Source organism: Drosophila santomea, chromosome X, assembly GCF_016746245.2.
Source record: "Drosophila santomea strain STO CAGO 1482 chromosome X, Prin_Dsan_1.1, whole genome shotgun sequence".
NCBI classification, from domain to species: Eukaryota; Metazoa; Arthropoda; class Insecta; order Diptera; family Drosophilidae; genus Drosophila; species Drosophila santomea.
Window position 1 is genome coordinate 12,159,543 of NC_053021.2, and position 24,898 is coordinate 12,184,440.

Consider the following 24,898-nt stretch of genomic DNA (forward strand, 5'->3'; position numbering starts at 1 on the left):
TTCTGTTTACTTTTTTTTTTTTCCTTTTTTTTCACGACAATTTGTAAAATTTGTAATTTGTTTTTTTCCTAATTTTCCTTTTACCTATCTCTCCCACGCTCATGTACAACTTAAATACTAGAGTTCCAACGCAGATTTATTTTACCGACATTGAAGTAAGGAGAGCAAGTTGCCGAAGTAAATACTCTGTGATTATCTTCTTTTCAAATGCATAATTTACGTTGTCTTAGTTTTGGAACATCATATATATAACTCTCTCTCTCTCTCTCTCTTACTCTCTCTCTCTCTCTCTCTCTCACTCACTCCAAGTAAACAAATAATTGTATGATTATTTTTTTGGTTTCCGTTAGAAAAATACTAGTTTTGCCAAAGACAAAGAAAACGAAGAAAAGCAAAAATTCAAGACCAGCAGAGAGGCGATGCTAAAACTAGAGATTAAAAATCGATTGCAAGCAAAAACTGAAACTGAAAAAAATCCAAAACGCTAAAAAAAAAATACCGAAAACCTAGAAAAGTACCGAAACCATAGAAAAAATACCAAACCAAAAAAAAAATATATAAAAAAAAAACCGAAAGAAAAGCAAGTAAAGAAGTTGATGTTGGATTTTTGTTTGGTGTCTGTTCCAGGAAACGTCCGAATCGCCCCACCAACAACAACAGCCCCCACCACACGCTGTGGGCGTTGGGGCGGGCGGTGGCTCAGCGGCCGCAGCAGCTGCCGCAGCAGCCGCCCTGCTGCATCAGCAGCAACAGCAGCAGCAGCAGCAGCCCCCACACAGCCCCCCGCCGCCGCCACTGCACATGTTTCCGTGCATCTACTGCCGCTCGGCCTTCCCCAATCAATCGAAACTCACCCGCCACCTGCTGACGCACTCGCTGAAGACGCTCGAGTACCGCGAACCAGCCACCACGGCACTACTCCATTCGCATCTGCTGGGCGATCTCAATATGGCCGCCGCCGGCCTATCATCGCCATTCGCCTTCCAGATGAACGCCGCCGCCATGGCGGCCACTTCCGGCAGCGATACACAGGAGCAGGTGGCTGCATTGGCCGCCGCCTTTGGCATCGATATGGAGGCGGCCCTCTCATTGGCCAGCACCGGCTGTACGTTCCAAAGTTTGACGGCCAGCTGCCTGGAGGCAAGTGCTGGCGCCGTCGGTGGCGGTGGCGGTGGCGGCGGACAGGGTGCGGTATCACGCTCGGCGACTTCCGCCGGAAATGGCGGTGGCCTAATGCTCGGCAGCGGCAGTGGCGGTAGTGGCAGTGGCTCGGGGGCTGCAGCGGCAACGGGTGGCAGCGGCTGTGGTGGCGGCGGCGGTACCGCCACATCCGGCTCCTTGTCGCCATCCACATCCGCCGCAGCAGCAGCAGCGGCGGCCGCTGCACAATCGCAATCAGCGGCGCTGCTGGGCGCCGCGTCCAGTGATCCGAATAGTGTTGTCATGTGTAAGTTCTGTGCTAAAAGTTTTCCCGATGTTACATCACTGATCACGCATTTGTCGGTACATACAGGTGATCGACCATTTAAATGTGAGTTTTGTGGCAAAGCGTTTAAGCTGCGCCACCACATGAAAGATCATTGTCGCGTGCACACCGGTAAGTCTATAGATGTACAACTTGCCCCTGATATGCATTTCATCATATATCGTCCAAAAGTCCCTTTTCACTGTTTTTTTTTTTTGTTTTTTAAAAGATTCAATTTTTAGTGTTGCCAGCGAAGAGTTACGTATACGTAATATACATTTCAAATTGCGTATACGACATGTTGCCTCATTCCATAAGTTAAACTACTTCAATAACGAAAATTCCTTTGCATATTTTTTTCTAGATTTTTCTAACACGTTTTCTAAATAGTAATTATAATTAAATTAATATAAATTAAATAGGCCCCATTATTCCCATCAACTCGCATCTGAAATTTGTGTGTACATGAACAGTTTTATCTATATCTATACGTATTTCCTCGATTTCCTACCATTTTTTTGGGAAATCGCTTTTTAGGCGAACGGCCGTTCAGATGTAATATGTGCGGGAAAACTTTCTCGCGCTCAACGATACTCAAGGCGCACGAGAAAACGCATTTTCCCAAGTACGTGCGCAAGTTTTTGTCACCCAGCAGCCCGGTCGATACAAAGGATGAGTTGCCGCAATAGTGAAACGATTTTAGTTTGTTATTAAATTATTATTATTACTACTATTACTACTATAATAATAACAACAATAACAACAACAACCACCACAATAACAACGCAAACTATTTGCAACACACCAACAACAACAACAACACCAACAATTTCAACTACAACAACAATTGATGAGGACGATCCAACAAGAATATTGACTTACTTAAGGATGCAAATGAAGAAGGAGATGGCGGAGGAGGAGAGACCAATACAACAATACACCAATGCACACACACATACACAAGCCCCCACATATATGTATATACCGTTGAATCCATGTATATACATATGTATATATTTTATTAATTATGTAAACGAGGCATCAGCTCTGAAAGTTTTGGGCAAGCAGAAACTTTAGCAAATAGGAAAGAGACAGCAATACACCAACACGAACACAACAAAACACACACAGACACAATAGAGCAGGCAGGCTATAACCGTATATATATATATCCCTATATATATATACAAAACATCTATATTAATATATACATTATATACAATAATTATATAGCAGCATATTGTCGAATTGTTGAAGTTTATACCAAGAAGCAAACTTGTTTTTTTTTTGATGATGATACAGGATGAGTCCTTGTAGACAGATGAGCTGAAATGATGGGGCAACATTTATCCCTACATTTTGGATGGCAAGAAAAGAGAGAAACGTTTTTTCTACCCAGGAAAACAGCTAAAGCGCAGCGTGAGAGTTGTAGCAGGAATCTAATAAAAACAAAAGGAAAATTAGAAATATATATATATATATATATATATATGATATATATATTTTTCAAAGTATATGTTAGAGAACGTAAGACATATAGGCAAGAATGAAAAAGCGCAAAAAAAAATTGAAAAGAAATTTACAAAAATATTAAAAACATAAAAAATTGCTAACTATACATGATAAAATTGATCTAATTGAATACGATTTAGTAATGCTAACGATTAGCGATTAACGATAACGATAAACATAAACGTAATGAAAAGAACAGTGAACACACGTGATGTAACTTTTTAAGTAGCAGCCGAAGCCGAAGGATCCGATAACGTAGAATGTTGATGATGATAATAATGCGTTAAAGTAGCTTAAAGTAAACATAATCCCTGTCCCCGATCGAAACTAGAACACACTCAAAATCAGTAAAAGCAAAGTGAACTGGTGAGCACCCACAATCCTAAAACACAAAATCAAATTTTCAATTCAAGTAAAAGCAAAGTGAACTCGGGTATCCCAAAAACATCAATACACCAACACACCGATTCAGCAATTCTACAATTCAACAATTCACCAATTTAGTAAGTGTAGCATTCTTTTGTGCGTATTCGGTTTTTACTTTTGCGCAAGTGAACGCAGTAGAACATACATATCCCAATAAAAAAAAACCACACACACTAAGCCACAAGAAAAAAAGCAAACACGAACAGGATGAAGCTGATCGGCTACAGATCGAATCGCTATATAGAGGACTCTTTTTGATAGTGAGTTAGTGCAACTTAGTCCCCCAGATCCCCTCGCTCACACACGCGTATATTATACACTCACAGAACTTATTATACAGTAACATATACATATATCTATATACAATATTTATATATCTATATAAACCAGATGCAGAAAGCGATAAAAGTGACATTTTTGGAATTCAGATAAAATTTGAGAAAAAATGAAAAGATGAGTAAATGAGTAAATGAAAAGCAGCAGCAGCAGAATTACATAGAATATCTGTGATCTTAACGATATTTATAAAAACCTTATACATAAACCAAAAAAATATATATATGTATATGAGTAGTAGAGGGAAAAACACACACTAGGAATACCAACTAAGGGTAGCTGTAGCGATGAAAACAACATTTGGCTTAAAGATCACCCATAAAAGTTCTTCACGCAAAAACTCACATAATTTCCCGTTTTTTTTTTTTTCTTTTTTGTACCACTCACCCAACCAAGTTTACTTTGCTTTGAAAAAAACCACACCCCTTAGGCTTTATGATAATGAATTTGTGCTAGAAACTAAAGCAAAAGGAAAAGCTTAGATATACCCGAGCGTTAAATAAGTAATTATAGATTTCTTGTGTTATCACGTTATCACGAATTCTCTACTTTGGCTTAATGGAAACCCGAAGCTCTGCAGATCCTCGCCAAAGAGTCCTTTTCCACCCGCTTAAGTTTTTTAAGATTAGCCCGGCAACAACAGCAAACGAAACAACAAGAAGGAAATCGATCTCAAAATTATAAACAAATGAAAACAAAAATTATCTATAAAAACCAAGGAAGCTTGTGAATATCTTTTGTCGCTGTGGCTAGGCGTGAAAATCGAGGGGAAATTATTATCTCGTTTCTGCGGTTGGGGCAAAGATTTTTTTTTCGATTTTTGGCAACGGATTGGGAACAGCAAGCTGCAAAGGAAAAAAAAATAAATAAAAACAAGTTTAAAAACATTTTTAAATATAAAAATATTATGAAAAATGAAAAAGAGGCAACAACAAACGCACACAAAGCACGCTAGACAAAATTCAAAATTCTAAATTTTAAACCAAAAATAAAAAACTTTTGGCAAGAAACAAAAAATGAAGAAAACGGAAACAAACACAAAAACTTTTGGATTAAACAATTTGGCTGTGATAGCATTACAAGAATAGTAAATAATTAATGGATAACAAAATATTTAACCAAAAAACCAAAAATCTAAAAAAAAACGAGGGGAGGAGAATTATTTGCTTTGCATTTTGGAAAAGCGAGGAAAAGCGTTGCCATTTTTCACCTTTGTTGTTGGCTTACTTTTCTCATGCAGTATTAGAGGACTTTAGGAGAGTAGAAGCAACCGGCATCAATTCAATAATTGTGATGTTTAAACGAAAGCAAACACAACGGATATCTGCATTATAACAATTATCCAACATAATCAAGCATAAAGAACACAAAATTTAACCTTTAGGAACAAATGAAGAAAAAGAAAGCAAAACAAAATTGTGATTTTCGGCCTTTTAGAAACAAAATTATAAAACAATTAATAACGATACAAGTAATGGATAAATAATTATATAAAAAAAACCAAAAGCTTTCTTAATAATTTTAATTGCATTTCAGTAGGGGAAATTTGAAACCAAAAAAATGGGGAAACAATTGATATTATTTTCGGCACAGCCAGACCAAAAAAATCTTTGCACAGCCGCCGCAGAAAAAAACCAAACAGGGAAAATCGAAATGAGAAGAAAAACAAAACATTCCAAGAAAATATGAGTAGACAAAGGGTGGACAAGGAGGGGCGGGGGTTGGGGGCTTCGATTTCAAAGGAAACATTTTTTTTGATATTTTTTTTTGTTTATTAAATAATGCACTGAAAACAACCCCCACAAAAACACTCTCACATACATACACACAATGTTTCATGCTCTGTGTCTCTTATTAATTTTTTTTTTAATATATAAACCTACGTGAATATATATATAAATATATATATATATATTTAGTTTTAAATGTTTAAGCGAAATGTTATTATTATTATACCAACTTATATGAAATTTATTTAGCTTTAGCAACAAAACAAACCATTTTAACTAAAAAAACGTGGCAACAAATTGATATATTTTTTGTTTATTTCATTGATAAGTTCGAACTACTTTCTGTTCTGTAATGTATTACCCAAAACGCATATTATTTTGTTAAATGATTTTCAGCCAGGACACAATGAATTTGTAAGCTATATGAGAAAAGTAAATAAGCCAACAAAGCAGAAAAACAAAATAACCTAAACACACATGTCAAAGATTAAATTTAAATTCAAAATCAACACACGAAAATAAGAACAGTGACAGCAGCTTAAGTGGACAAACAAAAGAAATGAAAATAAAAAAAAATTATAAAACTTTGGCATTTTTTCTTCGTTGAACTTTCATTTTTTCATGATTTATATTCATCCAAAACTTTTCACATATCATTGAAAAATTCATTGTGTATGCATTTTCATTTGCGCTCATTTTAAATGGTTTTACTACTCATTAAGTTTAGTTGATAAGATTTGATTTGATTAGCGCTTAAGTTGTGATCAAAAGTTCCTTAGTTTGGTTCCCCCATAAACGTTAATTTGTGTTTCAATTATTTTTTTATTTTTAATTCTTGAAATACAACAAGCCATCAAACAGCAGCAACAAGAATAAAAATTTCTAACAAGTTCCTTGACAACAGCAAAACAATATAATTAATAAACATATAGCAAAATATACAAAATTGCCAATTGACCCCAAGCAAACAAAAAAAAATCGACACTCAGTTTGTTTTTAATTTACGTTCTTTTTTGATCCCTTATTTCTGTTCGTTTTCTTTAGAGGTTTCAGTTTTCCAAATGTTGCCAGTTTTTTTATGTAAAAAAAAAGAGAGAAAAAAGAACTTTTGGATCAAATCAATGCTAACACAAATTTTTAGTGGAAATTTTACGAGTAAAGAACTTTTAGGCCTAAATAGAAACGAGAGACTCAAAATTAATTTAGCTTCTTTTAGTTTCCAAAAGATTTAGTTTCGAAATTTTGGAAAACCCTAAAGTTAATAAAAGGATATCGATACATTGAATATATATATCTTCAAAGGCACCTAAAGCACCCACATAGAAGCGGCTTACATATATAAACATATATATTGAGATATTCAGCTTCTGTTTAAAGATTTCTGCTTTAGGTTCTACCTTGAGTTCCCAGCACAGAACGGAAAGCCCTAAAAATAAATGGATAAATGAAAAAGAAAAATATCATTAGGCGTAACTGCAAAAATGCATTTTAAAGGAAACAGGAATTTAAAATTATATATACAAGAACAAGAAACACAATAGCAACAAGAAAACAAAAACAATACAAAATTATATATGTATACAAGGTATTTGGAAAAGCGAAAGTAAGGATATTTATATATGAACCTATATAAATAGCGACACACACACACACACACATACAAACCACACACCCAAACACACACACCCAAATCCCTAGGATACATATGCCTAAATGGAAGCTTCAACTTGTACAGCAATAGCAGTTGAGAGGAGAAAAACATGATGGTGACGAGGGAGAATAAAGTTAATTAACAATTACGCTAGAATTGCATACAAGTCGAATTTATATAAATCTATATACATACAATGCATACTAGCAACATTTACATACTCAACCTACTGTAATACAAATGTTTTTAGTTCGTTTTGAAAACGATTCCAAGCGAAATTCGATCGACAAACTTAGACCTAGAGAGAAGCTTTGGCACACAAAAACGAAAAAAAAAAAACGAAAAAAACGGAATCAATAAAATAATTCAAGAAAAACAACCAAAACAGTTATGCAAAATTACCTAACAAAATTCCCAAAAACAAAAAAACCAAAATTCCAACTCAATATAATATAAAAACAAATGAACAAAAATTACAAGTTTCGGCAAGAGAACCTTTTAAAAACTTCGTTTCGGTTTTCATTTTTGGCATAGACATTTTTTGCAATCATGTTTTCGTTTTCAATTTTTCATTTTCAATTTGTTCTAGCAGAAAAAGTGCTCAGGGTAAACACAGATTCTTCCAATACAATATAACTAATGAATGAACAGAACAGAACAGCAGAACAGAAACCGTAACAGAAACAGAAACAAGCAACAAACAATATTTATATATGCATATAACGCTCAGTATATATCTAGATATATATATATTATATACAACCAAATATATACAACAACTGCAACAGCAAACAACAACAATAGTACCAATATTTAAACACAAAATCTAATTTACAAAAAAGTGTTGAAAAAGTTGATATACATAGAAATATGGAAAACAGACAACATAATGGCTGCGGAGGAAATGCTTTACAAACGCATTACGTACGTTACACATAGAAAATGTTTACAATCGACTTATATTTTTTAATTGAAACGTATTTTTTTAATTAATTAACTAACTAACTGTAATCAACAAGAACAAACAGCAACTATAACGACAAATGAATAATAAGCTAAACAGTGAACAGTAATGATTTTACACAATCAAACAATAGATGAAAATATATATAACGAGAAGCGAACTGAGTCAGTGCTTTGACCTTTTTTTTTTATTGAACCTACATTTCTGTTGGTTACCACAGGATAGTTAAAAGTGTAAAGTGTCGGTTTTTATACAATAAATAGACCCTCGCTTAGTACCTTCCTGCTCCAAATGCAATAAATGCCTTCTTAAAATGACAAAATAGTGCTAGATTACGCTCAGAAGTATGCCACAATTTCGAAGTTCAAGGGTCCGAACTAGTTCCAACACATATACCTACGCATTTACCAATAGAACTCTATCTCTCTCTCCCTCTCTCTCCCTCTCTCTCTCTCTCTCTCTCTCTATCTCTATCTCTATCTCTCACAAGTGACAATAAACCAGGAAAGAACTGAAGCGAATAGCGCAAATCAGTTTGAGAACTAGTTCTCAAAACCGAACCAAATCGCAGCAAAATACAATCAGCGAACTGCAGTTGGTTGGCAATAGTCAATAGAACACAACTGTACTTGAATAAATCTGAAGAACCATGTTCAGGGGAACTAGTTCCGGTCCCCCCCCCCCCCCAAAAAAAAAGAATTGCGGCATGCGGCAAACGTAAAACGACATAATTGTATGATTGATTAATTGATTGATTGATTGAGCCACACACATACCTACACACATGTACCCTGTTGACGAATTGCCTTCTTCATTGATTTACATAATCACCAACAATACAAATAATTTAAGTACCCAACAGTGAAGCGATCGATAGACCGATAATTAGAAACAATTAATAAATAAACAAAGACAGACAGGACAAGAAGTAACAATTGATATTTACACCCAGCTCATAGATGTTTTCCACGTTTTTTACAGTGTTACAGATAAAACCCAAAACCACAAAACATAGAAAAAGCTACAAAAAAAAAAAGATAAATGAAAGTAATAATGATAGAGTGAAATACACAAATGACAAAGGAAATGAATTGTAACGAAAGCAACTTGAGTTGTAGTCAAAGTATATAAAGATTGTTTGTTCGTAGTATTCGTAGTATATTTTTTGTATACCGCATGTGTTTCTGTTTGACAAATCCTTACTTTCAATATGCCTTTTTCTGTTCGTTAAGCGAAACTTGTAAGCGCAGCAAGCGGGACAGTGAAACGCAATAAACTAAACATAATGATAACTAGCAATTGGTTTCATCGGCGTATAAAATCAACCACAAGAACAACAACAACAACAACCCCAATAAGAATAACAACCACAAAGCTATAATTAAACAAACGAAAAACTAAATATGTTTGAGTGCCAAGCTAACAATTCCAGGACATACTGTACATAGATAAAAAAATAAACAAAACAAAAAAAGAAATGAGATGGAAAACGAACCAAAAACAAACATGAATAAGTTTTAAAAATATACCCAAAAATTAGGCGTCTGTGTGAGTTCAGGAAAATCAGGTAAACTAGTTTCAAAACTTTCAAAATATTCAAAACAAAATTTGACACTATTTCGAGAACACAAAAATAATTCACAAAATTAGTTTCCTGATTGCGCCTAAAAGCACGCAAAATACTCTTTCAACAGAACTCAGAAAATAATGGTCAATTCGAATTATGACTTATAGAATGCCGAAAGATGTACATAAAATGCGTTTAATAGAATCACAGGCGAAAAACAAGCGAACCTTTTAAAGCAAGTCTAAAATTTAAGGCTAAACAGGAGACAAACCTAGAACCAATTTTTAAAGAATATCAGCGCGGAAAAAGCCCCTCCCCCAAAATAAAATATCCTTTCCAAAATGTACATTTACACACACCCATAAAACACAAAACACATCGTACACACTTTTTGATACGCTAAAGTCAAGTTAATGAATATGATATCTACACACATTTATATATAGTAATGTAATGAGGTAAACAAATAGCAGGACATTGGAAACCTAAAAGAAAGCTTCAAAAGTTGTAAACAATTTTTTTCGGTATAAGCTCAAGACACACACGTACACATACACACATACTACATACAAGCAAAGGAGGAACTCACACATATACAGAGAGGCAGAGAAGCGAGTGGAAAATTTAGGCTGAACCAGCGAGAAAAATTGTTAATACTAGCTTGTGGGGCTTATTTTATATTGGTCGAAAACGGAGGCTGAAAGCTGATCAATTTTTTGGAAATTAGCTTGGGAAAACCAAAAGAAAACGACAGAAACGTTAAAAAAGAGGAAAGAGAGGAAAAAAAACAACACTGTAGTGCCTAATCCCCATTAAACAAGAGAAAAAAAAAATAAAAAAACAAAACTAAAAACAGAATAAAAATAAAATAAAAAGTCGAAAACCAAAAAAAAAAAAAATATATATATATATACAATACATATATACATTATACATACTAAAGTAATATTTTATAAAAACGCGCAGAGCAAAAACCTAAAAAAAAAGACAACAAAAAAACAACAACAAGAACAAGGAAGTCAAAAATGGAAATTGCAGTTTTTTTGATAGTTATTTTTTTAGCGAGCAATGGGAGGCATTGAGATCTATATATACATATATATATAAAACTAAATATACATACACACCTATACATTAGTATATCTCACACACATACAACCCACGCCCACATTTATACAAAAAGTACTTACAGCATGTAAAAAAGAAATTAGTTTCTAACGAATGGCGACAAAAAACTGAAAATGAAAGTGAAAGTGAAAAACTATTAGAAAACTGCAAGGCAAATTTGCGAATTTTAGGCAGTTAGCTATACTACACTCGCCCACACACACATACACACACACACACTCAACCAAATCGAGAAAACAAAGTAGAAACAACAACAAAGTAGTTTTGCATATCCCCAAAAACAAAAACAAAATAAAGTAAAGAAAAGAAAAGAAAAGAAAAGGTTTGGAATGATAAGAAATGAATGGAAAGCCACACAAGCACAGACACACAAGAAACCAATTTATCAAAAGAATTAAACTAGTTTTTAGTAATGAAAGAGAATACTACTATTTTCACAGAGAAAAGGAAAAACACCAGAACAAAACAATGTAAACATATTTAATAAATTTAAAAACCCAAAATTAAGAAATGAAAAAAAGCATATTTTCGACATAAGCAAAATGAATGAAATACATTTTTAACCTTCCTCGATAATTTTTCAAGCATATGGAAAAGCAAAAATATTTATTTTCAACGTAGTTGTTTTCGTTCCAATTGATCTTGAATTAAGAATTCAAGCCAAGCATCCAAAATAATTATATAAAATATAATACAAAATAGCAGCACACACGAAGAAAGTTAAAAAGTTGACAAGTTGAAAAATGGGTAGCAAATTAATAGTTTTAGTAAACGACGGTTGAGAAAATTTTTGTAAGTTCCCTATTGAGGCTCATTCATAAATAATTTTACGAATAATTTTTACCACTTATTATTTGTTTGTTTTTAGACACTTTTTTTAAATATTTTCTCTTAAGTAATTGAAATAAAAAAAAAACCAATAAACGCAAGGGAAAACAGCTCTCGACTTGAAAGCATTCCAAAAGGGGGATTTTTCCACCGAAAATATCTGGGATCTATGAGCTGTTTTTCCAAATGCAAAAGGAACTGCCTAACATGAGGGTTAATAAACAAAGTAGGGCGGTTTAAAAACCACACTGACAAAAACACAAAAAAAAAAAAACAAAACAAAAAACATGAAGTTCACAACAAACCGATATCCGAAGTAAAGTTTAAACAATAAACAATAACCGAATTAAGAGGATGAACAAATAGCTGCAATACGTTATGATTACGTCAATATGTTCCTACAATATAGACATACAAGATACATAAATAATTTATATAAATATATATTCTTAACTAACTGTAAACACACCACACACAGAGAAGCAACAAAACAAAACAAAACAAAACATACAAAAAAAATAAGAGAATGCGAATGGAAGAATTATACAATAATTAATTTAAGGCCGCGGCCGAAAAATTCACTAAGAGCAGCAGCGACTAACTAATACTAAAACTAAACCTTAAATAATCACCCGCTTAAGTTTTATTCAACCATTTTCATCGACATTATCCTAAGTTAAGCAATTTCCCATTATTTATTGAGCGAACGTAAACTTAAAAGTGACTCTAAAATAATGCAAATTATATATACACACACATATAGAACTATAAACTGCAATTTAAGTTCCAATCGATACAATTTAGTTTTCATTTATTTTTTTTATAATTCGACATAAGTTTTTGATATTTTGTGGCTAATAAAAAGCATATGAAAGAAACCATCAAAAGCGAAATAAAAATATATATTAAAACCATTTCACTCTCATGTACATTCCTTATCGTTTTACACACACTCATACACACACCCACACACTCAGCACCCATACCAACACACCCGAGCTGGAACTATATACACATATGTACATATGTAGTTCCATATGGTACTTTGTACTCTACATGCAAGAGAGCTTGATGGGAACTCAACAGATATATACGGAAAATACCCGCAAAAAAAAACGAAAAATAATTATTACTAATGAAAGGAGGGAAGGTTAAAAATATACGCTAACTATATATTTTTTTCGTAGTCGAAACAAGAACTAAAACAAAAACTAAAAGCACTGAGCAAGAATAATTACTTACAAGAACTCTCCACTCAAATTTCGACTCGACTCGACTCATTTTTCGAGTTGACCCAATGCTGAATAAAAACTGAAAAAAAAAACAAACTCGAGAAATAAAAACTAATGAGAGCAGCTTTTCTGGCACCAAACAAAAAAAGTAAGCAAGAAATTATTAAAACAAAAAAAAAACCAAAAAACAAATAGAAGCAATCAAGAAGAATATTTTAGAACGAAATTGAATTCAATTACTTACACACAGTCGAAGCAAAAACCATATTTTAGGCAAACCAAAAAAAAAAATCCACACACTCGTACCCAAAACCACAAATTTATATGAAAATTAATACAAGCATAGAAGAAGAGGGGAAAAAATAAGAAAAAATATTTAAGCAAAGCAAGGCATATCATAGTTTATAACAAGAAACCGAAATACAAATATGAAGATTGCAAAAAACAGAAGAAAAAAAAAAACAGGCAAAGAAGATTCTGAAAGTCACCAGAGAGCGGCCTCCAAAAGCAGTTTTAATTTCTAACCGCAGTCCCCAAAAAAACCCAAAAATTTCCCCCAAGTTCCCAGAGAATGTCAAAAACATTGAAGAAAGGCTAACGAGAGGGAATCAAGACAGCAAGTTAAAAAAAAAACAAAAAAAAACACAAAAACTAGATTGAAAAACTAAAGAGAGAAGGGAGATAAGTACATGAAAACCTATAGGATCAGCAGATGGATCAGTCATATATAGCTAGCTATATAGTCTATAGTCTATGCCTAACAACATTTCTAATAGTCGAGCGATTGAAAAGATATGAAATAAATGGAACTCGAGAACTTGTTCACACACACACACACACACACGCGACACTCACACACTCTTACACACAAATACAAGCAGAGTAAAGAATGAAAACAAAAAACAACAACAAAGAATGAAAAATGCAAGTGGCGGAGCTAAAAAATGGAAAACAGACAAAAAAAAAAGAAGAGATGAAGAAAATGAAATAAAATTCTAAATAAATAAAAATATTGAAAAATATTTGCCATCTCGCGAGTTTTACTTAATAAACGTGGCGATGCCATGGTCAAAATCGAGTTTCTTTAATTTAATAATAGTAGAGAGGCACTACTATTATATTATATATTTAATTTATTATTTTAGCATATAATTGGGCTGGGAAATTATGGGAAATATTTAAAGCTCTCTTATTTTCCTTTTTATTTGGAGATACCTAAATGTTAAGTCTCAAGTCTCGATCCTAGCCTAAGTAATCCTTTGTTTCCAAAACGTACCCATGACCATGACGAGCGTAATAGCAGTCACCTATGTAAGTATTAAGTATATATTTATCCACTACTCCTGCAGCTTTTTCAACTTCTATCTATCTATCTATTTATCTTTCTATCTATCTACCTTTCTATCTATCTATCTGTCTATCTATCGACTTATCGTTTCGACCGTTTCCTGTGTACTTTAAGTTGCCCACCAAATGCCAGATTGTTCTCTGTTCTCGTCACATCTAGATGTCTTTTTGTGTGAGCTTCTAAGTGTTTGCTTGCCTTGTATTCCGTTGCTTTGCATGAGTTACTACTGTAGCCCAATTCGACCCAAAACCCAAACCGACCCGACCCCCACAATGCAGCATATAGATCTCGATCCCTAGGACAGGTGGACTAGCAGCTCCTCCTCGTTTCCGTTTCAGAACTTAGAACTAAGGATTACTCGACTTCCGCCCCCTCTCTACGCCCCACTCTTTTGACCCCCGCCCCTCCCACACAAAAAAACCAAAAAAAAAATCAAAAAGCATATAAAGCAGTAAATTAAAGGCACTGCACACCAACAGCAAACAGTGTGGATATCGCCAGAACAAGACTATATATATATATATACCGATTTCTGATCCCACAGCTGCTCCGCAACTTCAGCTCCCCAATGAGCGCCATGGCCGCCAGTCGCTGCCCCACACCCTTCGCCTTCCCCTTCTCGCCACTCGGCCTGAGCCTCTTCGACATCGATCCGTCCAGAATTCTCAGCCTGCTGCACCACCAAACCTGGTTGGCAGAGGAGGCCCTCAGGTGAGTGATCCTCGCATTGGTCAAGGAAACAGTTGAAGAAGTAGCTATCAAATAGTTCTGCAGCATCAGCAAATACAAAGTCAATCAACAGACAAACTAAAAGCAAACTTGTTAACTAAACATACTAAGATTGTTATAAGATTTATTGATATATAAAGATCAACTAATTTAACATTAAATAAATGGGCTTATAGTTTACGTATATAAATCACTGCATATTAACCATTACAATTTGCTCTCTGCGCAGGACACGTGGCCTGTTGGCGGCGCCAAAGGACTTTCCGCACCGCTTCACCACCCTCAGCGACCTGCTGACCAAGGACTACCAGCCGATGGTCACGGCCACGGCGACGGCGACCACCGCCTCCTCGACCAGTCAGGTGAGTGCCAGCCGTTCCGGCGACACTCCCTTCAAGCACGCACAGCAACCGCAGCAACCTCAAGGATCTGGTGTCGCTGCTCTCGGTGGAAGCCAGGCGACAGGTGCATCATTCAATCTGCGCTATCCCACGCCCACCGCCTTCTACCAGCAGCAACAGCAGCAACAGCAGCAGCAGCAGGGTAAGGGTGCCAAGTCGTCGCCTTCGCCGCAGCAAATGGCCACCAGCTCCACGACGGTCATGTCCAACGATTCTGGTGAGGATAGCTGCAAGCGCAGCTCGGCGGACAGCGACGAGGTGACCATCATGGAGCTGCCCAGCGAACGCAGTGCCCAGCTGTACAAGGAGTCGCTGGAGCAGCTGCTGCAGCGCCAGCGTCGCACACCCATCCTGGCGGGTACGGGATCTGGTTCGGGTTCGGTCACAGGATCGGGATCGGGATCGGGATCGGGCAGTGTTATTGTTGATGCCGCCGGCCTGAGGCAGTATACCCAACTGTTGTTGACTGGCGCCGCTGGGAGTGGTGTTTCCGATCTGAAGGAGAAGAGCTCCTCGTCGTCCACCTCGTCCACGCCACCGCTGCTGACGCAGCAGCTCAGCCAGATGCTGAAGAGTCCCTCGGACACGTGCTCCTCGCTGTTCAGTTCCTCGGGCGGCGGCACAGGATCGGCCGGCACGGTAGGCATCACCGGCGAGACCATCGAGGAGGAGACCCGCTGTGTGGTGTGCAATGCGCACTTTCCGAACGTTTGGCTGCTGGAGCAGCACGCCGCCCTGCAACATCCCCATGTGGGACCCGGCGAGGAGAAGCCCTTCATCTGCGAGCAGTGCGGCCAGTCGTATCGCTATCGCAGTGCCTACGCCAAGCACAAGGAGCAGAATCATCGGGCTCGTCTGCCCGCCGACAAGCTCTTCACCTGCGACGTGTGCGGCATGCAGTTCCGCTACCTGAAGAGCTTCAAGAAGCATCGCCTCAACCACGCCCTCGAGCGGCTCCATGGCAAGAAGAGTGTCGGTGTGATTGGACGACTGGGCGGTTCCGGTTCCGGTTCGGGACCGGGTTCCTCGTCGATATCCGTCTCGGTGGCGGCGCCCGCTTCTGTGTCCGCCTCGGGTTCGGTGACCTCGGTGGATCAGGATGTGGTCACCAGCTCGCAGGAGCCCATGCTGGCCGACGAGGGCGAGGATCTGCGGGTGAATGTGAAGCGGGAGGGTGGCTCCGATGAGCTGGGCGCCGAGTCGCGGGCCAACGACATCGAGGAGCACGAACAGGACAACACCGTCGACTCCGCGGGCATCACGATGCTCTACCAGGACAACAACTCCTCGGCCTCGGCCTCCACCAGCGCCACCGAGCCGAACATTAGCAGCTCCGACGGCATTCATAGTACAAACAAGCGGGTGAGTTACCGAAGCAAATTTATAGAGTTACAAAGAAGTTTACAATGAATCGTTAAGGGACAGAAATGAATTAAGTTGCTTACTTTCTTATGTACTTATGATGCAGTCGCGCATGCACCACTTGGAAACGGATCCCTCCTACCCACACCACCATCACCACCACCACCATCACCATCAGCATCAGCAGCATCAGCATCAGCAGCACCACCAGCCGCAGCAGCACCAACAGCACCACAATCCGCAGTCGCAGTCGCAGTCACAGTCGCTGCCGAGCCACTTGGGCCACGTTTCACTGCCACTGGTGGCCACCTCGGCCGCCGGCTCCTCATCCTCGGCGGCTGCCGCTGCCGTTGTGGCCGCCGCCCAGGCGCAGGCCAGTTCCGGCGGCAGCGGAAGCGGCGCAACCGGAAGCGGTGCACCTGGCAGCGGCAGCGTTGGCTCCGCAGGCAGCTCAGCTGCAGGCGGCGGCGGAGGCGGCGGCATCAGTTCCCTCAGCTCGCTCACCTCCCTGATCAATGCCGAGCGCATTCCGAACGAGCAGTTCCTGGGACTCAATCCGCAGGAGGCATCCATACTCAACTTCTTGCGCGTGGACGCCGCCGAGCGACAAAGGGACAAGCGGTGAGTGTTCTCCTTTCATTCCATTAGACCACACTGCGTATACGTGATATTGTTCTATTGAAAGCTTGAGAAGAAGTAGTAGCATCGTAGGATCTACCTTAACTCTCATATATTAATTGAATATATGATTCCTTAATCGTATGATTGTCTAAGAGATTAGTAAAAGATCTATCTAAACGAGTTATTGGGTGAATGCATTATGGGCTTACGTGGCGGATGAGTTATTTTAATTTGTAAAGAGTGCTTCTGTTTCTATTTGATTTTAACATGATTAGGCGCACTTAAAAACCAGTAAACTACTTTTTATTGCCAAAGATATTAGCTTTACTTATGTGCTGATTTGTGCGATTTCAGACCTGCCACCTCGCGATTCGCGTGCCCCTTTTGCGGCAAGTGTGTGCGCTCCAAGGAGAATCTGAAGCTGCACGTGCGCAAGCACACCGGCGAAAGGCCGTTCGTGTGCCTCTTCTGCGGCCGCGCATTCGGTGGCAAGTCGGACCTCACCCGCCACCTGAGGATACACACCGGCGAGAGGCCGTACCACTGCGAGTCGTGCGGCAAGTGCTTCGCACGGGCGGACTACCTATCGAAGCACCTGACCACCCACATCCACAATGCGCCGCGCTGAGATGAGGCGCGTAGGAGACGGCTCCTACGCAGATAAGGAACCAGCTCCAGGATCAGCCACACTCACACTCACACACACACACACACACACAACACACACACTAAATACAGGATGTAGTGAAGCCTATGTATAAATCCAATTATTAACAGAAGCTCTACGTTAAGGTCGATGTAACCCACACATTTGCTCGCAAGTGAATTTTTTTTTTTTTTCTTCGTGTGGTGCAAGCTAGAGAAAAACAAAATTAAGGGCAACTAATTAGCACGGGTATTAAAGTGTTTAAGATTCTGCATATACACCTATCTCTCTAACAAAAAAAAAAAACATATAAATATTATGTGTGAGTAAGGCGATTATAAGACGATTATAATTACGGATTATAATTATTAACGTAGCACAAGGATTAAGTTTTTTCTACAACTATGATTAAGTGCAGATGCGTACGAAATGCGACTTGGTTCTGTGAGACAAATTATTTTAAACACATTTAACGAAACAGCCACAAAACAAATAGCATCAGACATTGCAATACCAATACCAATACCAATACCAATACCAATTAAACAAAATAGTCTGTATTTTCTACCGAAACAAATGGAATGGAGAAGCAGCATCTGCCGTTGATATACACAATAGATAAAATATATTTAATTTTACACCGATCTATAGAAGCTAACTAGCAACAATTTGTACAAAACTAAGTAAAACACCAAGCAAACTTTGCAAGGATCAATGCAATAACTAAGTAAACTCTGTTACCTACCACAGAAAACAATAAGCGATATGGGATTTTAGTTATGGGAACTAAGCCAACCACTAAATACTGTGTACTACTGTGTAAAACAATGTTTCAACGATGCAAGTGCAAGCATTATTTATTTTTCGGTTCACCGATCTATACTACATACTACAACATATATGTTCAAAATGGAGGCGTAGTTGGTTTATAGGATTATTGTAAAGCTAGGAGATACGAATGGGATCTACCACCGTCAATAGTTTAATTTATATACAAAACAAAACAAAACAAAACAAAACAAATCAAATCAAAGCGAAGCGAAGCGCAGCAAGGCAAATCAAAACTAAAAACAAACATAGCAACAATTAACAATTAACAATTACCAATAGCAATTACAATTTAAACTGCAACTGCAAACTGCAACTACAACAACACAAAACTAACTGTGATCACAACAAGAAAGCAACATTGAAGTTTTAACTAACCTACAAACAAAAGCTAAACAGGCAAGCATAGTTTATAGCGATGGCAACCATGGCAAGCAATAGAGAAACTGGACGGTGCTGGCAACCCTGCAGCTGCTGCATCGTCCATCCGCTGGAAACGAAACGTGCAATTAAACAATAAAAACAATAAACTAGGGAAAGTCCAAACATGATTTCTCAACCGATATTTGCTTCATTTTTAACATCTTAGTTTAGCAGACATACACACACAAACAGGAAAATCAAAAAACAAAAACAAACAACCTTGAACCAAGAACATCGAATTAAAGTGTAAAAAGAAAAGAAAAATGAAGAAATGAATCCAAAAAACTCAAATGCGTAGAGGAGTGTAGAATTCAAAGTTTTTTGTATTTAATAAATGTCTAACGCAATAAGAAGAGAGTAATGGGAATTGCCGTACCAAAAAAAAGAAAAAGTGGAAAGTAAAATAAACAAAAACACACTGAGAACAAATCAAAGTAAAGTGGTAGAAGTAAAGTAAATGAAAACTTTCACTGTGCCAAAAAGTTTCAAGTACCTCATAATTTAACTAAATATTAAAGAGAAGCAACTAAACCACACCGAAACAGCCCACACAATCCACACAAGCAGTCCACACACGATCCACATACCCCAAATAATAATTATACAAACATACAATGCATACATATGTATATCCCGTAACGAAATGAGTCTAGACAGGAATTGTCAAAGCGTATGATTACATAGAAGCTGAAAGCTGAAAGCGAAGCGTTAACTAATCCTAATTTACCAACCGGAGAGGGCTAGAGAATAGTTAGTTAGATAGAGATAGAGATAGGGATAGCGATAGACCTAGAGATAGGGACGGATATAGAATAGAGACAGAGACAGAGAGAGATGGCGATAGCAAGAGAGAGCGGGATAGTTAGAAGCCGATTCAGCGCATGTGGAGATCTACCATCCAAAGGGGATCCACACGTATCGTATATCGTATATCGCATATCGTATATGATGGGATCCCCGATTTTCGATTATTTTTTGTAATTTATTTATGCTCCAGCAAACACAGTTCTGCATACAATTTCTCTCCAAACTTAAGTGTTCAATCTTGGCGAATATGTATGTATATATATTTGCCTTGGAATGTATATGATTATGTGATAGTTTAACTAATTAACTGCACCCCTTGAGTTATGCCTTTTTAGCAACAACCATACATACTTTGCCTAACTAAAATACCTTGATTGTAGCGAAAAGACAACAAATCACTTGATTTTCTCGATACATATACATAAAAGTATAAGTAAGTTTTTTCAATTTCAATTGTGTCAGTATGTAAACCGTCAAAGATCAGGGCCTCTAGCAAATGTTATAGTTTTAGTTCATTATTATTATTATTATTGATAATCTGATGTGAATTTTTGAGTGAAACTTATTATAGAATCACCAACCTTTGGTTCTCGATTTCTCCTTGAATTACTATTTATTTTCCAACTACAACTACACTGCAACTGCAACAACAAACAAAAATCAAACACTGCCTTTTGTAAACACACAAAAAAAAAACCAGCAAGTATAATGCAAAATTTGTAATCTTACTTTTTTAAGTTACGCTTTTTTTTCTATTTTAATTTTAGATTTTTTTATGTTCACATCACAAATGCCGATAATCCATTTGAAAAACTCTGGTTTACTTTACTTTTATTTTTCCAAGCTCTACATTAAGTTTTTAAGCACAATAACTATTACAATAACAACAAAAACAACAACAAGCTGTGAGCTGTGTATGTGAATGAATTATTTGTATGAATATTACTACAGTTATGACACTCTTATTATTATCAAATTTTTTTTGGAAACACTTATTATTTTGGAATTATTATTTGATAGTATTTATTAATAAAGTTTTTTGCAATGAACATATTATTGTTTGACCATCTCGGGCACATCCGTCGATATGAAACCATCCGTCGATTTTCACTTCTTTTGGTTAACCAACCCACTATTTTGTATGTTTATAGTTGAAAAGTTGAAAATGCGCCTTAAATGAATTTTAGGAAACTAAGGTAAGACAAGTAAGTGGAGGGGCAAAACGAAATGTGTCATAAATACTCCATTTCGGTAAGATACAAAGCGTTTAATGTAATTAAGAAACCCCCAAAAAAATGGAAAGCAATATTAACAGAATTAATGAAAACCAGTAAAGCTAAAGTAATTTTTTCTTAGGTGTGCGTGTGCAAGTAAATGTTAATGAGTAATAAACAAAAAAAAAAAAGGAAAACTATTAAAACCATAAAATGCAAAATAATCACCATCAAAATTAAGGCGAAATTTAATTGAATAGCGAGTACTGGAATTTTTTTGTGAATGTGCACAGCGGGAGGAGATAAAAATTGATTTTAAGCCAAAAAAAAATTGGAGGGATTTAAGACTCTTATTTCGTATATACATACATATACCTATATTACAAATTTACCACGTAGGCAGTTTTTTTAAGGCATTGACAACATGCAGGAAAATACGTGTAACAGAAAATTACATTACAAAATTCAACAACGAAAACTTTTGGCATTACAAATTAATGCATTTTTAAATACAATATTTATTGATATACCTAGACTTAAAGCGCAGCAACAACAACCAGGCGAAAGCGAAGAAAAAATTCCAAATAAGACGGAAACGGATAGAAACAAAAAAAAACAAAAACAAAACAAACAACATAAGAAAGAAATCCAAATATTATACATAGAATATATCTATATACAGATACATAAATGTACACGTGGTTTTCGGTGTCTATTACTTATATAAATAGATATATATACATACATTATATACAAGCATCATATTATATACACATGACGTGCATATTTTGAAACAAGAAAAAACCAGAACCCACAAAAGCCCAAAAAAATAAATATAAATGTTGTTCATTTGACTAATACGCGGAAGCAACTCAACCAAACAAAAATATATTCTAGCATATATGTAAAAACAAAAACTAATGGTATTCCACTCCCACATTGATACACTCACTCACCACCAGGGACACCCAAAATAGGGACATTATTGCATTTACCTGTGTTTACTTCATATTTTCATACATGGTTTTATTATCATGGATTTCGTAAATGCATTATATATACTGTTAATCTGGCCGCAACTCCTAGCATAATTAAAGAAAAACTCCTTTTGCAAGCTTTATTATCCTGTTTCAAACCGCATCAGTTACTTCAGCTTGGGTGTCCCCAAATCATTTAGCAAATACATGAAAGTTTTAAACGTAATAATACAATTTGACAAAAATAAAACTACGATTTCATGAAATTAAGACAATTTCAAGGTTTCACTTGCAAAAAAAAAAGAAAGTAAAAGAAAACGAAAAAGGAAAATGCATACCCATATAACAATGTTCTATATTGTAGTCAAAATCATTTGAATCAGTTTTGGATACACTTTGATTTAGTGTTGAGCAAAATGAAATGAAACGACACTTTCGTTACGATGAACAACAATTTTAACTTGTCTAAAACCAATTAAATTGTTAACAGCAACTAACTCATGTATGTAAATACATTAAATGGATACCATCTCAAAAAAGGAAAACAACAAAATATACACAAAACAAAGGCGATTGCAAAAACGAAAATGAAAGATTGAAGATGGAAGATGGATAGCAGAAGCATAATAAACATAAAATGTAGTACATGCAATATATTTTTCGGTGTTAGGCGTCTTTTTGAGATTTTTACAGAATACCAGACAAAAAAAGTCCCTCAAACAAAATCTATAATAAAAGTATAATATTTCATTGTTGATGTTGTGAGCAAACTAAAGGAAACTAAACCAAACCAAACTAAAGTAAATTGTATTTATTTCTCCTACTCTCTCAACAGTCTCTCTCACCTAAGCTCTAAACTTTAGCTGTCGTGTCTCTTTAAATATTTATAGGGGTTTATAAGGTTTATAAGTCGTAGGAGATGGAGATACATTTTTTTTTTTTGATATATACATAAACAAACAAGCGATTCGGTGTCTACAAATTATACGAAACCTAAGATGCAACTAAGGAAAACATTTTTAGATCAAATTCGAGTGGTTAAACGCAGTTGAATGGCTGGAGTTGAGAAGTGGAGTGGCTGGAGTGGTAATTTGCGAATGGGTGGAAATACTTAGCAATAATTCTGAAATGACCTCAATCAAATATTTTTTAAATTTTATATATTTTAGTCGTGCAAAAGGAAAACCTAAATGTGTAAATAAAAACTTTAAATACATACAAATCGAAATAGCAAAATAAACAAAATGTAAAACAAAAACAAAACAAACTAACTAAAAAAAAAACACATAAAAATGTCTCTCGAACGAACGAAGAAAGAATGTGATATTTTTCTAAGGTGTACTACAAAACAAAATGATGAAAACAAAAATCAAAGATGCAACAATTCGAATAAAATATTTAACACTTTTACTGAGAACCAGAAATAGAGCAAGCCCACATAAAATAGAACAAATTGCAATAGAGACTGATTTTTGACATCATCTCATCGACATTTTCACCAATTCACCAAATCACCAATTACGAATACGAACATTGTCATCAAACCCAACAACTTTTACTGCAGTTACATTTTTGAATAGTGAAAAAAACTGGTTAAATGGCTCCATTGATTTTCCAGTCTGCAAGGACAAAGTGAATTATTTCCTAGCATAGTTTTTTGCTCCAAATCGCATGGAGAATTATATTTTCCACTTCAAAGTAGGGGCTATAGATCCATTTGAGTTCTTCGATTGCACAGGAAAGTAGGGGAGTATATGGAAGTATGGGTGTGAAAGGTGCGGAATTAATGGAACCAATTCGGGACGCAATGCGTCAAGGTCACGGTCAAGGTTAAGGTTTACAGATGCGACTTACAAGCAATGTTAGTGTAGGCGTGGCAGGGCGTGGCAGGGTTGGGTGCATTCGCACAGAGTTGTAATTATTTTTGTGATAAAATCCGAAGCGCAATTTTTTTCTCCAACTGTATGGTAGGTTAGAGGTCTGTACATAGGAGGGGGGCTAAGTGGGAGAGAGAGAAAGGGGGAGAGAGGGGGGTCAGAGGTCAGGGGTAAGGGGTCAGGCGGGTTGAGAGTATGTTTATGAAGGTGCTACGAACAAAGACGTAATTGAAAATGTGATACAGTTTTTTCCTTAACCTATTTATTGAACGGAGCAGGGGACGGAAACGGAAATGGAACGGGAACGGAAGCGGAAACAGAAACAGAAACACAAGCTGAAAAACGGAACGATAACGGAAGCGGAAGGAGCTTAGCAATATGCTTTACAAGCAAACAGATTTCTATTCCACAGTTTTAATGGTTTTTTACGGCAAATGTGAACGGAACGGAAAGTGTAGTGGGGTATTTTGTTCGGTTCAATTCAACCTTACTTCGTTGACACAGAAAATCGAGACACCACAGAGAAAAAGAAAAACAAACCGCAACCACAACAGAAACAAAAACGAAAACAAAAAACAAAAATCAAACAGCAGAAGAAGGGCAAGAGATGTATTGGGGAAAATTGTAAAAAATTTACACTTTAGGAAAATCTCTAAATTTTAAGCTTTCGGTGTTTTTAAACCAAACATAAAATTAACAAAAAAAGCAAAAACGGAAAAGGAAATGCAAATGCAAATGCGCAAAAAAAAAATACAATAAACAATGGAAAACGTATGAAATTAACAAGAAGAAAACAAAAATTAGCGAAAACACACGAAAAATTTAT

General features: G+C 36.5%; 1 protein-coding gene across 4 annotated transcripts in view; it reads left to right on the top strand.

Annotated features, from left to right (window-relative positions):
• LOC120455884 (pneumococcal serine-rich repeat protein) overlaps positions 1-20,535 on the top strand; it is a 117,941-nt gene extending 97,406 nt beyond the window's left edge. For 2 of the 4 annotated variants that reach the window (XM_039642374.2, XM_039642373.1), the window contains exons 6-9: positions 14,732-14,898; positions 15,146-16,679; positions 16,786-17,300; positions 17,655-20,535. In XM_039642374.2, coding sequence (XP_039498308.1) covers positions 14,732-14,898; positions 15,146-16,679; positions 16,786-17,300; positions 17,655-17,928 — 2,490 coding nt within the window. In that variant the 3' untranslated portion in view covers positions 17,929-20,535. Of the gene's footprint in view, positions 1-627; positions 1,598-2,002; positions 6,054-14,731; positions 14,899-15,145; positions 16,680-16,785; positions 17,301-17,654 lie in introns of those variants that run through there. The other 2 variants (XM_039642377.1, XM_039642375.2) reach the window with 2 other exon arrangements.
• The last annotated feature ends 4,363 nt before the right edge of the window (positions 20,536-24,898 follow it).